This window comes from Myotis davidii, unplaced genomic scaffold, assembly GCF_000327345.1.
Source record: "Myotis davidii unplaced genomic scaffold, ASM32734v1 scaffold53, whole genome shotgun sequence".
Classification (NCBI taxonomy): domain Eukaryota; kingdom Metazoa; phylum Chordata; class Mammalia; order Chiroptera; family Vespertilionidae; genus Myotis; species Myotis davidii.
This window is the reverse complement of record NW_006286140.1, coordinates 4,378,314-4,394,899: the sequence shown is the minus strand read 5'-3', so window position 1 is coordinate 4,394,899 and position 16,586 is coordinate 4,378,314. Positions and strand designations below refer to the sequence as shown.

Genomic DNA, 16,586 nt, shown 5'->3' with positions numbered 1-16,586 from the left:
CAAAATGTTTCCAGGCCACCCCCCAAAAAAATGTTTTACATCAATCAATGCTTTTATGTCAGTTGAGATCAATTAAACCAAAGACACTTTAAGAAATAATACTCTGAGTAAATTAACAAACAAAACTCTATCCTTTGTTTCTTAGTTTGTCCTGCTCTCTGTTTTCAATGTTCTTTTATAATCCAAGTGTAGGTATATAAATTGGAGAACAGAAAATGCCTTCCCTGGTTTCTATGCACAAATAGATACAATGTATATTTAATTTTTAAAGTGTGCTAATCAGCATGAATGGTAATCAGTTATCCATACTGTTTACACATATATCCCAACAAACCTTCATCTAACTAAAATTTCCATTGGGAGAGGGGGGACCTCTTGTTTTTGCTCACTACAGTAGCTTAGCACCTAGAACACTGAAGTAGGGCTCCTAAAATATTCATAGAACAGATACATTAAAGGAAAAGTGAATAGCTTATACAGTTCAACAAATGTCATTTAAAGCTGTCGGCACATGAACAAGAAAGGCCACAATCATTATCATAGGCTGAAATAAAATCAAATATAAAACTCGGTATCTGATAATTAGAGCATACTGAATTGCAGTTACTTATTTCATATTCATCTCATTCTTTGAGAGAAGGCTTATTTTTATTCCTTTATTATCCTGCTCTACTGCCAGCAAAATGTAGAACTGTCTAGGGACAAACTTCCCAAAAAACCTAGAGAACCAAATTTATAAAATCCAAAGGATTTTACACAAACTAATTCAATTGGATCAGCAAATGAGAGTTTGGAGCAATCTCCAACAGAACACAGTTCCTGTGGCTGTGATTTTACTGGCTGCTTACAGACTGAATTATTTCTGGGCTTAGGATAATGAAATGAGAAATGAAGTGAAGTATAAGTGAAATGAAGTGTTACAAAGCCTACATTAATTAATAATCATTGTCACCTGTGAATAGTAGATTGTATATGTTCACAGCCTTTAATGATTTAAAATGTTTTCATCTCTTAAGTTCCTAAACGGTGCTCCTAAAATTCCTTTTCTTTTGCAAACACACTCTGTAAATAATGTGAAAATAAAATGATAAACCATTTGATGACCACAACCTCCTAGATACTGAAGTATTTCTCTAATGGAAAGACTTCTGTTTGATTTTTTTTCAAAACATCACTCCTACCCTCTCATCTCCCGACTCCTAATAGGACTAAATGACAACATACATTCCTAAGGAAAAGACCCCACAACCAAAGCAAGCTTACCGTCCTGGCTGCTACTGTGACGAGGATTCCAGTTAAGAAGGTGAAATAGTACCCAGGGTAGACACCATGCCACAGGGCAGACAGGATGAAGGTGAACACTGTAGGGTACCAGGGGACACGCTCGTAGCACACTCTGTGAAGAGAGGCAGGCACGACCAGTCACAGGTCAAACAAACCAGAAACCTCCAGCTACACTGGCATCTTTTCGAATCAGACTTTACAGACATCAATTGCTCCATTCCTGACAACCTGCCTGCCTAACCCTATTCAGGGATTTGCAATGTAGTCTAAGCAGCCTGAACTCGAGTTTTCTTGAACACTATCAGGTAGGCAATTCACATGAACTTTTAACCTCCACAGAAGTACATGGTCTGACCCCATTATTCCATCCTATTTAATAAAAGGGTAATATGCAAATAGACCGAATGGCAGAACCAATCAAAGCATAATATGCTAATGATATGCTAAGGATGCTCAACCACTTGCTATGACAGGCACTGACCAGCAGGGGGCAGACAGTCAACTGGTCAACCAGTCGATATGCTGTGCACTGACCAGCAGGGGGCAGACAGTCAACCAGTCGACCAGTCGCTATGACATGCACTGACTACCAGGAGGCAGATGCTCTAACCGCTAGGTTAGCTTGCTGCTGGGGTCCGGCCGATCAGGACTGAGTGAGATGGACCGGACATGCCCTGGGAGCCCTCCTGTGATCCCTCCTCGGCCTGATCATGCACCGGTAGGGTCCCTCAGCCTGGCCTGTGCCCTCTCGCAATCCAGAACCCCTCAGGGGATGTCGGAGAATCAGTTTCAGCCCGATCCCACAGGCCACTCCCCTTGGGAGGGCCCCAGATGCAGAGCTCATGGCTGGAGAGCCTCTCCCGATCGGGACTGATTGGACGTGAGCCCACGGCAAGAACAGTGGGGTCGGGATGAGCAGGAGCAGCAGGCAGGAGCTGCAGGTGGTGTTGGACTATGGGTTTTGGCCCAATCCCTGCAGGCCACCCAGAGCAGTGATGGTGAACCTTTTGAGCTCGGCGTGTCAGCATTTTGAAAAACCCTAACTTAACTCTGGTGCCGTGTCACATATAGAAATTTTTTTATCTTTGCAACCATACATAGTAAAACAAAGACGTATATTTTTGATATTTATTTTATATATTTAAATGCCTTTTAACAAAGAAAAATCAACCAAAAAAATGAGTTCGCGTGTCACCTCTGACACGTGTGTCATAGGTTCTCCATCACTGACCCAGAGGGACCCCACCCTAGTGCACTGGGCCTCTAGTCTATCTAATAATAGGGTGATATGCAAATTGGCCAAGATGCCGTCACAGTAACAACCGGTCAGTAGGCTAGGTGCACAGCAGGCGCGGGTGGGCAAGGACTTACAGCGCGTGAGCCGGCGGTCCTGAGGCACACAGAGGTCCGCAGGCCTCCGCCATGGCCCGCTGGGGGCAGGGCTGAGGCAGGAGTCTCCGTGCACCTGCACTGGGGTCCAGAGGCCTCTGCCGCGGCCTACCCCAGCTCCGGCCTGCCTCTTTGGGGCAATCCATCAAGAAGCCCCAGATGGGTGGGCAGGGCCTACCTCTTTGGAGAGATGGCTCGCACGGATCCCGCACTGTGACAGGGCACAGGCCGGGCTGGGGGACCCTGCCCCAAGTGCACGAATTTCGTGCAGTGGGCCACTAGTATCTAATAAAAATCCAAGTGGTCAGGCTCTGGTCAGCCCCTGCCAACAATGATCTAATCTACCAGGAATAATTATGGATAAATAAGTGCCATTGGCACTGAAAACCTTGGGATCAGGATACGGTTCTTTAGAAGCAGATATCCTCATTTAGTGTAAATTAATTTGCCTTTTCAGCCTAGCCCCTGTGCCATAACCAGCTCTGCAATCTTTTTCACCTCATTTGGGAATGACTCCAGCCCAAAATCAAAGTGTCGGTTGTAGGGCCTTTCAGTTCTCACTGTGCCCACTGGATTTCAATCCATGAAGCTGCCTTAAAGAGTGATAGTGTGTGGATTGAGAAATTGTCAGCAAAACACCCGGGAGAGCGTTGGCGTCTTTGTTGATTATTAACACAGAGTAGCAGGGGGCTTTCTCCCAAGCTCAGTCTGAGAACTGCCAATGCACTGAAAGGGGGCCACTGCAAGGTTTAATAAACGAGAGGACCCAAATGGAACATAAAATAGAAACTCAAACAGCTAACACCAATCCTGCACTATATGGATTGTCAAAGGTAACTGGTTTAAACCCAAACTAAGGATATGGCTCCCTCTTCGTGGAAAAACAATGCATTTGGGGAGAAAAACAGGACTGGGACCCATTTGTATAATGTTTCTTTCTTAAAATGAGGAATAGTTTGCATAGGTACTTGTTTCTTACCCTCTTTATCTTTTTTATAAATCAAGTCATTTTTTTTTCATTTTTTATGTGGATACATATATGTTCAGTCATCTTAAAACAAACTCCTAATGGAGACTAAAACTCTTGGCACATTGGGATTACTCAATATTCAAAATTATTTGCAAAATTAATAGCAATAATATTAAGGATAAATTTGCAAAAATTGCATGTTTAGATCAATTTTCAGACAACACTGTGGGAGCTTACTTTGGGGGAATTACTATACATTGTCACTTGTTTTCACCTAAGAAAAATGCTACTTACCAACAGCAGAATCTACAGCTTCGCATTTCTATACTCTCCTTGCACTTATATGATAGGAATATTCACTAGCTAGAGTTTCAAGGATAGCATATTACCCCGGATAACATATTATCAGTTCCATAATAAGTTATGTTTTTAATTTTGGAATGTGTAAGGAAACAGAAATAGCAATAAAAATACAAAGTTTAAAAGCACAAACATCTGAGGTAGGATAAAGCTTTCAATGCTAGGGATAAATACCAGGATTTCAGTGGTTAAATGCTGACAGTGTCTGTCTTTGACGTCTGATCAACAGGCTGTCCTTTAGGTTAGAGGTAGCGCAGCACAGAGGTTAAGAGCCTGGCTCTACAGATGGTCTGCTTGGGCTCTTATCTATTACTCATTAGCTGTGTGACTTTGGGCAAGTTACAGAACCTTTCTGTGCCTCATTTTGCTCATCTGCAAAATGGGGATAATAACACCAACATCTCATACGATTAAATGAGTGCCTGGTACATAGGAATGGCAGGATCAATTGTCTGATACATTAAAATAAACATGCCACGCCAAAACCGGTTTGGCTCAGTGGATAGAGTGTCAGCCTGCGGACTGAAAGGTCCCAGGTTTGATTCCGGTCAAGGGCACGTACCTGGGTTGCGGGCACATCCCCAGTGGGAGATGTGCAGGAGGCAGCTGATCGATGTTTCTCTCTCATCGATGTTTCTAACTCTCTATCCCTCTCCCTTCCTCTCTGTAAAAATCAATAAAATATAAAAAAAAACATTTAAAAAAATAAATAAACATGCCATATTATTTGATCTTCTCAAATCACTATATTTCTACTTTTTTTTACTTAGAGGGCATAGATGTTCATACAAAACAAAAGTGTCAGATGACAATACTACTATTGCTGTTCATCCAACAACTCCCATCTAAACATATCCCAGTGCTGTGAGGAATGAGGTCGTGTTTGTTTTTCTTACCGCTTTAGCCAAGTAGCTGTCTGAATATTCCAGTTTCCTAGGTACATTCTGAAACTTGTAGCAGTCTGAAAAGAAGAAAATAACACCTATCATTAGCTTTAAAAATACTCCAAGTAATGGAAAGTCCTCCCCAGAATTTCCCTGGCAGCAGACCAGATGTGCTGGTTCACTAGTGACTAGTCGGTCAAGAGTACATCAGCTGTTCCACTGAAGGCAGGAACATCCTGATGTTTATGAGACTGACAAACACTTGGCTTGCAAAGTCTCAATTTTTCTCAATTTATTTTCAAATTATAGGAAAACTTGAAGGAACGTTTTGTGGGTTTTCCATCCTCTCTGGTTTAAAAAAATTTTTTTAAGTCATCTGAATTTTAAAACTAAATACCTTAAAAGGGGATTTGCCCTAGGAAAAGTTTAATCGTGTGAATTGAGTGCCTTTATGGAGACAGCTGCAATTTTATCGTCACCTTTTCACTGTGTTGCCTTCTATAAACTAGGTCAGTCTTGTGAAGTTATTCTACAAACAGCTGCACAGGTTCAAATGCTTCCCATTGTATTTAGAATAGTGAGAGATTTTACACATGAAGGAGTCACAATACAGAAAAGAAAAGAAAGAAATATCACCAAACTGGCAATGACACAAAGAAATCAACCTCTGAGGAAGACACATTCCAAAACAAGCCATGAAAAAGGTTTCCTCATAAAAAAAAAAAAAAACAACGATATTATCAAAGGCTGGTTGGAGGTGGAAAGCATGAAACAAACATTCAAGAACCAGATGCCTAATGAAGGTGGAAAGTACAACTGCCACTTTTTTCTGTTTCAACCATAAGAAAATCCTAGGTCCCACAGTGGCCTAATGTAATATGTTTAGAAAGAAAGAAGAGGAGAGAAGAAGAGAGCTCATCAATAGATGTTAATAGAAAGATTTTGTATTATGAGTTTTTATTTCAAAACCCTAAGGACTTCTAGGTATCCCTATCTTCTATGGCTAATAAAATGTTATACACACAGCTTGTAGGAACCTTAACTAAATTGGACTTCCTTGGTTTTCTTTAGCTCTTTCCTCTGTATCAACTCGATTAAAAATGCAAAGTTCTTCCTTCTGGTTCTCCTTTATAACAAATACGTAACTTAATAAGTTGGCCCTTCACCCTGAACACATGCCCAGTGAAATGACTGTCTTTGTGTGCACAGTGGAGGACCTGGGGGGCAGCCGGAGGTCAGAGGGAACCGCTGTGAAGGACATTCACCCACAGCAGCCAGCAGTGGTCCCAGAGTTCTGAGGGAGAGAAGAATTTTGGTGGAAATAGGGAGGCAAGCCATAACACCTTCAGACTACCTCTGACATCATCTGTATAAGAACGAGAAGCATGGTGATTATCTACGTTGCTTTTCTGAAAATGAGAAAGGTTGTGCTAGAGCAGTGGTTCTCAATCTTCCTAATGCCGCGACCCTTTAATACAGTTCCTCATGTTGTGGTGACCCCCAACCATAAAATTATTTTCGTTGCTACTTCATAACTGTAACTTTGCTACTGTTATGAATCTGCATGTAAATATCTGATATGCAGGATGTATTTAGGTGACCCCTGTGAAAGGGTCGTTCGACCCCCAAAGGGGTCAAGACCCACAGGTTGAGAACCACTGTTCTGGAGGCTGGAGCTTGTCCCTTGAAGATGAAGAGAAGACTCAGGCATCAAGAAGGTGGAAGGTATCCACCCTCCCCCCCCCCCCCCCCCCCGGCCCCACAAGGCTTCTTGTGGCCTAGTGTCCACCCAGCGTGGGTAGCAGGTGGAAACTCTCCACAGCCCTGGCTTCTTGCTCTGTCTACATATCCCCTCCAGCCACAAACCCGAGTCACCTGGCGGAAGAACCAACACTCTGCCTGCAGAGAGCCATGCCCTACTCCATCCCGCTGCCAGGGGAATAGGGTCTGCGGCGTGGTCTTCCTGTCAGCTCTGACTGCTGACAAGGCCTAGGAAGCCAAGTGACATGGCCCCAAGGAGACCACCTGCAATGATGAAGACACAGGAGCGCAAAGCCAGAGAAAGAGAAAAACTGCACTGCCTCCGGGGGCCTGGAAGCTCTGTGCTATGGCAATTCTTCCGAAACACAACTGGATTATCACTGTTCCCAAAGGAACCACAAAGAGCACGTGTAAAATTGAAATCTAAATGCAGAGGCTTCGTCTGTGTTCTTTGTTGTTGTTGATGTTAATCCTCACCTGAGGAAATTTTTCTATTGATTTTTAGGGAGAGTGAAAGAGAAGGGGAAAGACAGAGAGAAACATCAATGTGAGAGAAACACATTGATTGGTTGCCTCCTGCACGAGCCCCAACCAGGGCCCAGGAGGAGCCTGCAATCAAGGTACGTGCCCTTGACCGGAATGGAACCCAGGACCCTCTGGTCAGCAGACCATGCTTTATCTGCTGAGCCAAACCGGCTAGGGCCAGTCTGTGTTCTTGACTGAAGGAAGTAGAATGTGAACAAGAGAAAATGGATTCTGTACTTCAAGTTGAAAGCACAGGGATGGAAACAACAAAAAAAGATTTTCCTGGCTCTTTTTTTCAGATTTTCTTGTGTAATTATTCCTTGAACCACTAAAACTATCAAGAAAGTATCTTTTAAAAAGAAAACAAAACAAAGAGGAAAAATATTCCCAGATGCACCAAGTCCCAGAGACTGCTGGCCCTGGCATTCCCTATAGCAGTTTTCCGCGCACATCGACGAAGAAGACCCCTGGACACTGCACTCAACGTAAACCACTGCTTTATACGCGATCGCAGCTGGATTCAGAAGCACAAAAGACTCACCTCAATTTTCCAGATGTTTAGGTTAGAAAGCAGATCCCAACAGAAATTTCCGTTCTGATCCACTCCGCTGAACCCAAAGCCAGCTGCGTTATTCACGGCATCAGCTGTGGTTTTCAAAACAACACGTTAGGATACGGAACAAAGGTCACATGGTCGCTTTAAAGGATTCCAACATCTGTCTCGCTTTAAGACTGAGAGGTAGGTGGCAGTGTCCTCAGAAAGGACACCAAAAAGATTTACAGGGCCTGGTGCCATGGTGAATCGGAGAAACATGGTTGGCTTTTTGGTGACCTCAATTTTTATTCACTTTTATTCATTCACTGGCTGTGAGTGAGCACCTGAGAGGTAAGAAGAAGGGCACTAGATGCTCATAGAATACAACATGGGGATGAGAGGAAGGGAGAACCAAAACGAAGCAAGATACAGGAGGATTAGTGACCAGCTGGATATGGGAGGAGAAAGGGAAGAAGGGAAAAATACACTTAAGCTCAGAAGCAGAGACGGGAAGAAGAAACGAGGGACCCGTGGAGGTCCAAGAGCTGTCATCAGACGGCAGGACAGTAACTGAGGTCCAAGAGCTGTCATCAGACGCGTAGACAGCACTGCGTCGGGAGACCCAGCTTTGAAAAGGAAAGTGCAGCTCATTCCGAACGTATGAAGCGTGACAGGCTGGAAGGATATCAGTTGGGGCTGCTGAGATGCAGTTAGGAACGTTCAGATTACAAGAAGAAGGAGAGAGCTAGAGATGTGAGTCGGGGGCCAGCTGCCATGGAGACCACACGTGGACACAATACCAAAGCCGTCCCACCCATAAGTCCCTCTGAAAGCTCCTGTTACCATCGTTAGGTGACTTCACGGAACCCTAGGAAAGGTCCCTTGCAGGGAGCAATGCTCATCAACTCCTTTAATGAAATGCTTTCTGTAAACAAAGACCTGATGAAAGCAATATACTTTTACTACAGTGACCAAGAGGGCCATCCTCTCATCCAGTTGTCTTGTTTCAAGTTCACTGGTTATTTTTTAAAAGAAAATACGGTAATAAAACTGATGAAAGCTCAGCACGGCAGGTAGAGCCTGCGATCGGGAGGAGAAGGTAGAAGACCTCCCTCTCGTACAGCTCCGTTCCTCTGGGTCTACAATTCAGGCCCAGCTCCAGAGGGACTTCTGAAGGCTGCTCTACAGGAGAACACCCTGCTCTGTCTCCTGCATAGTTGATGGTTTGACGTTGCTTATCTTACACTCGGCTTCGCCGTAAAACCATCTGGTTTCTTTTAGAAGAGAGGAGAAGAGTGCTGAGTCCTGCTACGTCAGTCTCCCAGGCCCACAGGATGGGAGCTCAGTGGAAAAGCAAAGCAAGAGTGGGCCAGTTAAGAAGCTAATAGTTTTAACTGTGTGGGCACAGATGTGTGGAGGCCAGAAGATAAACTAATCCTGGGGGAAGAGCCCTGGAGGCCTGTGTTGACAACTGAAAACAGGACTGGACCGGCCGTGCTGGGACCCCTGAATGCCTTGTCCCACCTCCAGCCTCAGCTCTGGCTGACCAGCCTGATCTCAAAAGACCAGAATAACTATCCTGTGTTTGTGTGTTTGCGCACGAACACACTTGCTATCTTTTAGGGCTCTATAAATCACTCTACAGGCATTTCTCACGGAATACAGCTCACAACGGCGTGAACACAGTGGTGAGGGGCGGACTCTGGGGGTACATCTCCTAGGTTCCTCTCTCCACTTCGGGATCAGAGTAAATGCAGGGCCTTGGGCGAGTTCTTAAACCTATTCTTTTGAGTATAAAATGGCTATAATAATGTTACCTATTTTAAAGGGATGTTGAAAATTGGCTTTATATTGTACATGACTCCAGTACATCATTACAGATAAATTAACTCAGACACCCATATTTTATGGTTTGTGATCTCTAGAACACAGCCTGGGCTAAAGTTGAGTCTCACTAATTAGTAGGGGGCTTGGGGAGGACAGAATTGTACACTAAATCCAAAGAAAATAGCTGTATTATTTCAATATAAACAGTAACTAGAACTAGGCTAATGCAGTGTAGCTCAGCTAAGATCCATCAAGAGGCCAACTTTAAGGATTAGATTTATAATCATGTATAATTAGTACATCAATTATATGTAAATGGTGTTTTAAGCAGCTGGATAAAACAATTATTCAGTTAAGCAGTTTAAATATTCCCTGTCATACTATTCACTGCTTCTTTATTTATAAATAATACACAGGTTAATTGCAGACCAGCCCACGCAATCTAAACTGTAACGAACTTCAGATTGAGGCCATACACATTAACAAAGCGTTCTATGGAAGCTACCAAAAAAAGATAAGGGGGGGGAGGAGAAAAAGAGCCAAGTCCCCAGAGAAAGCTACCCACAAAGCTATTCTATACTCCAAAAAGCTGGGGAGCTCCCCACAGCACAGAACAGTGCCAGGCACCCCGTTCCCTGGGACCCCCTCCCCACGTAGACCCGCCAGCACAACCCACCTCGTGTTAGACTTTCCCTATGAGGCCATGGAATGGCCTTCCTTTCCTCCTTAAAGCAGGAGCTGATTCAGTCCAGAAGCCAGCCCATTACCCTGAGATACAGAATGTGGGAGTGGAAGGGGAGGGAAAGGAGAGAGAAAAGGAGGACAAGTGAGGAAGTAGAAGGTTGTAAAGGGAGTGAGCAGTTCTCTCTCAATCTTACACACACACACACATACACACACACACACACACACGCATGCGTGCATTGAGGTGAGAGCAAAGTGAAAATACAATTTCACATAGGAAAATAGCCTGGTGTTCCAAGTAAAGTTCCAACCGTAATAGTAAAGTATGTCCCAAAATTCACGCAAGAAGTAATTTTGATAGAAAACACAGGTTTATAATTAAAAATTGTAAATTTTTTATTGATTCATAAAGTGTACAGTATAGGGTTATGTATGGAATAGCATATCGGGTAAATGGCCTCCACGGCTTTGGTGGCACATACACACTCTTTTGTTATTGCCTGAGCAGCCGCATTTTCGAAGAAGAATGGTCCGATGATGCCTCCAGCCCAAAATCCTCAATAAAAAAAATTTACAATTTTTAACTATAAACCTGTGTTTTCTATCAAAATTACTTCTTGCGTGAATTTTGGGACATGCTTTATAAAGCCTACCTACTAAGGAAATGACTTTTAGATAATAAAGCAACTGCAGAAAACGGAATGAGATACAAGGAGACTGATGACCATATTTATCACCTCCTCTGCCCACCCCTGGGACAGCCCCTGATGTGAACTGCCTGGTTGGTGCCCACGTCTGTGTTCCCACAGAGTGTGACAATCTTGAGGATGGAAAACATGTCTTATTTTTGAATGCCTCGTAGCACAGAACATGGTACTCAACAAGAACTCCCTGAATTAAACTGAATGTGACAAGGAACAGAATTTTAAGAAGCTCTAAGTGAGAGTTCTCTGGCCAAATGTTACATAGATACTATTTTGGATCAAACTTCTCCCTGAACAATGACCCTTAAAAAAATGTGGACCGGGAGCTGGGGAGCTAACTCTGCTTGATGGATAGAGTTTTTGCTTGCGGTGATGGGAGCCGCTCTGGAAGTAGAGGGTGGAGATGGTTGCACCTCAATGAACTCAGTGCCACTACACTGCACACGACAGATGGTAAAAATGGTAAATTTCTGTTATGTATACTTTTACCACAATGAAAATAATAAATGAAAAAAATAATTTAGTAGCTACACCTTGGGATTAAAATCTTGGAGCATAAAATGAGAAAAGAGGAGCTCAGTACTGCCACGCCCTCACTCATGAAATATGGACTAAGCACTGGGATCTGAGTTTAATAACCTACTCAGCTTTATAAACAGTCACTGCTCTGGGACATCAGCTACGAGGTTAACTCCCATTCTTGAACAGGTCCCGATGTAAACACAACAGCGGCCGTGCCTTGTCAAAGCCCTTTACCATTCCTGGTAAGTAAATGGAAGGTGTACTGCTCCCTGCAGCTAAGCTGTAAACTTTTCCAGTCTAAAACTGTTTGAAAAGAAGAGAAAAACTTAGTACTGACTAAGTTACATAACAGGGAAAGGAAAAAGTGTGTTAAAACCAAATTAAGTTGAACTTTCTACCTTAAAAAAAAAACAGTTGAAGTCAGCTTCTCTCCAAGGCATAAAGCTTAACCAACTATTTCTTTAAAAGTGTAACCTAAATTGGCATATGTGTGGGTCACATTAATGTGACTCCAGCATTGTATACAGCCCAGAAAAATTACAAGCAAGCCAGGTCGTTCTGGAATCCTCCCCTCACCTCCCACTGCACCAAATGGCCATTTGATTGGGGGGGAGAAGCAGCTTCCTAGGCGAATCATCTGTTAATAACATTGGGTTTAAACCGCAACCAGGACTGCTTTTTCCTTATCACGTACAGTCGGGTTTATGATGGCGGCAAAGAGGAGAGGTCCCTGGGGAGCAGAAAATGACGCTGACTCCACTGCTTCCCATTACGTATTGGGCTTTTTTTTGGTTAGGTGATCTGAGTTGTTGTTCTGGCAAAGCCATACAAGCAGTGTCATTTCCCCCCCTCCTTTATTTAGGGCCACTCCATCAAACTTACCTAACGTCCAGGCCAAGTAGTACTTGGGCTTTGAGGCTTGCATGACAACATATAAGTAGCCCAGCCGCGTCAGAAAGTTTGCCTTATGAACAAACCAGTCATCAGCCAGGCTGGTGACCGGGAAGGTCTTCGTGAGCGTCAAAAACAAAAGGAGAGACACGCCGGTCACGCACAGCTTGTGGATCACCGCTCCCTGAAATGAGGAGAGAAAGTCAGGGGATCGCTCAGAAGATCCTGTAGGAGGAAGACAGTTTGACGAGGGCCCGTGGAGAACAAAGCTGTTCGGACAGCTGCTCTGGCCACGTCCCTGACAAAGTGGTGACAGGCTTTTTTCCTCACAGCACAAATGGCATGACGGGCACGGTGCTCTATTTAGATGCAAAGCACACTTCACACTTGAGGACTGAATGCATCTAAAATGGAACAAAACTTTTACCAGCAAATTCTACCAACGAAGGAGAGATGGTTTCATTACCCAAAACATAAGAGAAACAGGTACTACAGGGCGGCAGTCTTCCATTCGAAAGAAATAGTCATTTGCCTTCCACTTCTGTAGCCAGCAGCCAAGGAAATGGGTTTGAATGGCCAGCAGTGAGGACAGAGCTTAGTTCGGAAGATTCTGTGCGTGTGAAGGATAAATGTAGCCCACTCTGAGGTTAAGATGTACTGACATTTTATTTTATTTTGCTAATCCTCACCAGAGGATATTTTTTCCCCCAGTGATTTTTACAGAGTGGAAGGTTGGGAGTGGGAGACAGAGAGAGAAACATCGACGTGAGAGTGACACATGGACTGGTTGTCTCCCCCACACCACCCCAACCAGGGCCAGGGACCGAACCTGCAACCCAAATACATGCCCTGGACGGGAATCAAACCTGAGACCCTTCAGTGTGTGGGCCAACGGTCTAACCACTGTACCAAACCGTCAGGGAATGTACTGACATTTTAAATTCCTCTTGATGGAGTGATTTTGCCCAGTTTTCCTGGTATTCCAGGGAATGTCATTTCACATCAACACAATTATAATTCCAACTTTATAAAAACAGACGCCTTAACTGTAGTAAAGGGATAGTAATAGCACCTCCCCCAGAGGGTGGGCTGGGTTTTAAGGGAATGAATATAAGGAACCGAGAACAGTGTCTGGCTCCCACTTAAATGCTCACCACGCTTAGCCACTGATGGGGCACCAGTCCCCCCACTTAGCTCATGGGTGCCAGCCCCTCCCATCAATGTGTCTCTAGCCAAAACATAACTTCCCCACTTCACTTTGTCTGTGCACAAAAATGCAAGTCTCCCAGAGCAGTGATGGCGAACCTATGACACGCGTGTCAGAGGTTACACGCAAACTCATTTTTTTAGTTGCTTTTTCTTTGTTAAATGGCATTTAAGTATATAAAATAAATATCAAAAATATAAGTCTTTGTTTTACTATGGTTGCAAATATCAAAAAATTTCTATATGTGACACAGCACCAGAGTTAAGTTAGAGTTTTTCAAAATGCCGACACGCCGAGCTCAAAAGGTTCGCCATCACTGTCCTAGAGAGTGATATTCATTAAGACTCAATAATAATATTTTCTAAGCAGAAGCATGTGAAATACCAAAGCACTACTGTGACAGACACTGTGGAAACACCTGTGGTTACTTTGGTGTCTTATCGCCAACTTCACTCCTACGTTGTTTCAGTAACAAGTTGGGGCTGAGACATTTGACGAACTAGAAGGTGTGAGGAGCCGTGTCAAAACCATCTGAAAATTCATGCTTAATTAATAAATCACTTAAATTTTCAAATACTGAATTTTGCCTAAATTTTAGCATTTATGAAATATTTAAATTATTCCGATTTTCTCCCTTATCCAATTTTCCCCATTCCTTTAATTAACGACAAATGTCCCTTAAATATAGGATAGTTTATCTAAGTTTACCATATTTGTAAAGTTCACTGTTACCCTATGTAGACCACTTTGAGATGAATACAATTCAGATTAAAATTAAAACATTATTTCAAAAACCATCTTAAACTCTCTCAAAGGCACTAAAACCAAGCTTTGGGCAGTGTAAAACTGGTTTCCCTGGAAACAAGCGGGTTCTCCAATAAAAAGCACATTTATTCTGGTCCCCACTTCCTCCCCCACCACCACCTTTTATGAATATTATCCTTTGGCTATGTATTAATTTATATTCATAAAGACAAAGCTCCCATAAATTTGAATGTGTTAGCTAGTACAGTACTAAGAACATTGTGGGCACTAAATATTGGCTGGTTGACTAATGGATCGATTGCTTTAATATTCCCAGCCAATGACCAGCTCTGTGAAATAAGCATCTGTTTCTCCAATACAGAGAACTGCAAAATAAATACCAGTATCAGTATTTTAAACAAATGGAGGGAAAAGTTATTGGCCAAACTTTCTGTTAAACAGCTTGGCTTTTGAATTAGAACAATTATTAGTGAGAGTCAGCCCTGGCAGCAAAACTCTATACTTGGGGCCTCTGGGTAAATACCTGGCACTAAAAACTTACAGTGGGAGAAGGTTCTGGCAGGCTGTGGGAGCCTTTTTCCTTCCAGTTCACTTCCAGCAGCTTCATGTGTACATGTCTACCCTCGATGAAGGCTATATAGTCCTTGAAGTTGTTACACGGTCCAGCTATGACACTCATGAAGTTGAGAAGGTAGCTTAGGTATTCCAAAAAAGAGGGTTTTACTCTGTGAAAATAAAGTTTTTTTTAAAAGGTTGAAAGTATTCAATCTTTAATTTTTCTTTCATATTTTCAAATAAGCAAATCGTAAACACAAGTGTTACCTTTACGGTTTATTAAACGTAACAGGATCTTTCCTTGTTCTGTTTCTCTAAAATTCGCCTAAGAGAAATCTTGTTGAAAGGAAAAGTTAATGAGGTGAGTGGCTCAGAGAGGAGGCAGCACTCCATGGTGCCCTCTGCTGGCTGGTCACTGCTATAAGCATGGAAGGAGGGGCCTAGAGCAAACGTAATTCTGAGGCTGGGAAATGCTTTCTCATCAACCTTAGCCCTCTACAGGGGAAGGTGAAGGTAATAAAGATAAGGGGTGGGGGGAGGTGGGGAGGATCCAAACCTACTGTTAGTTGATTGAGATGCTTCCAAATAGCAAAACTCCCTCCCAATTACTAAAATAAACACAAAACGAAGGATGGGTGGAACCAGTTTCTACCTGAAGAAGCCACACAAAAACACCACTGTAACAGTCTCTTGTCTGCTTTGGCATCCAGGCGTGAGGTCAATAGACAAGGGTAGCAGCAGGGAAAAGAGTCTGCAGGAGCCATGGTGTGTAGTCCTTTCATGGCATTTGGAGGGGCATGCTCTTCCAGCAAGACAGAATTGTGGGGAAAGGCTTTGTGAGATGCTATTGGTGACGAGTCACCGGGGTTATGCCTATAGCACTTACACACCCATAATGCTCAGCAAAGAGCTTGACTCAGTAGACTCTTCCAATGATCTTCCATTGGTTCCAAGTCTCAAATTCTTAATGAAGAAACGAGGCACTCAATCTCCTTACCACCTGGAAGCCTCTCGCTCCTCCCAGTTATCTCCTCCTCCTACTCTCTAGTAGGAACTCTCGGCCAGGGCTGCACCACCATCCCCGATATGCTACCCCACAGGCCATTTCTATTTTCATATGCTCTTCTCCTACTTTGCATAGCCTCCTCCCTCTGGAACACCCACCCCCTTTCTACTGCATGTCAACACTGGCCAGAGTCCACCTTCATCAGCCTTCCTCCTCTCTCCTCTCCCCAGCCAGTATTTCTCCCTCCAGCTTTACCTCCTATGTTTTTTTCATGCCGGCATTTAATCATACCAATTTGCATTGATAACTGTTTCTTGAGGACCTGAGACACATGCCCCATAAAAATAATTCTGGAATAGACATAACAACCCCAGTGAAGGAGAATCCTGCAAAACTACAAAATCACAGACCCATTTACTCTCTGGCCCAGCAATCCCACTTCTGGGAGTCGATCCTACAGCTTTACCCAAACCCATCTGAAATGACCTATGGACAAGGCTATTCATCATTTACCATTTGCAAAGTCAAAGACTGGTAGACACCCAAGACTCCATCAATAGCAGATTCATTAAATAAACAATATTACATACACATAGTGAAGCTCATATGCAAATATTTTAAAAAATGAAGATCTCACCCTGGCTCAGTTGGTTGGAGCATTATCCTGTACACCAAAAAGGCTGTGGATTCGATTCCCAGTCAGAGCATATAAGAAAG

The 16,586-nt window shown here is 43.3% G+C and overlaps 1 protein-coding gene across 2 annotated transcripts in view; it reads right to left on the bottom strand.

The window, feature by feature from the left end:
- Window positions 1-16,586, bottom strand: part of MBOAT1 (membrane bound O-acyltransferase domain containing 1) — a 51,061-nt gene that overhangs the window by 11,615 nt on the left and 22,860 nt on the right. The window contains exons 6-10 of one of the 2 annotated variants that reach the window (XM_015559740.1): window positions 14,850-15,033; window positions 12,328-12,520; window positions 7,715-7,818; window positions 4,900-4,964; window positions 1,264-1,396 (exon numbers count right to left, since the gene is read on the bottom strand). In XM_015559740.1, the coding sequence (XP_015415226.1) occupies window positions 1,264-1,396; window positions 4,900-4,964; window positions 7,715-7,818; window positions 12,328-12,520; window positions 14,850-15,033 (679 nt within the window). The remainder of the gene's footprint in view (window positions 1-1,263; window positions 1,397-4,899; window positions 4,965-7,714; window positions 7,819-12,327; window positions 12,521-14,849; window positions 15,034-16,586) is intronic. The other variant, XM_015559741.1, reaches the window with a different exon arrangement.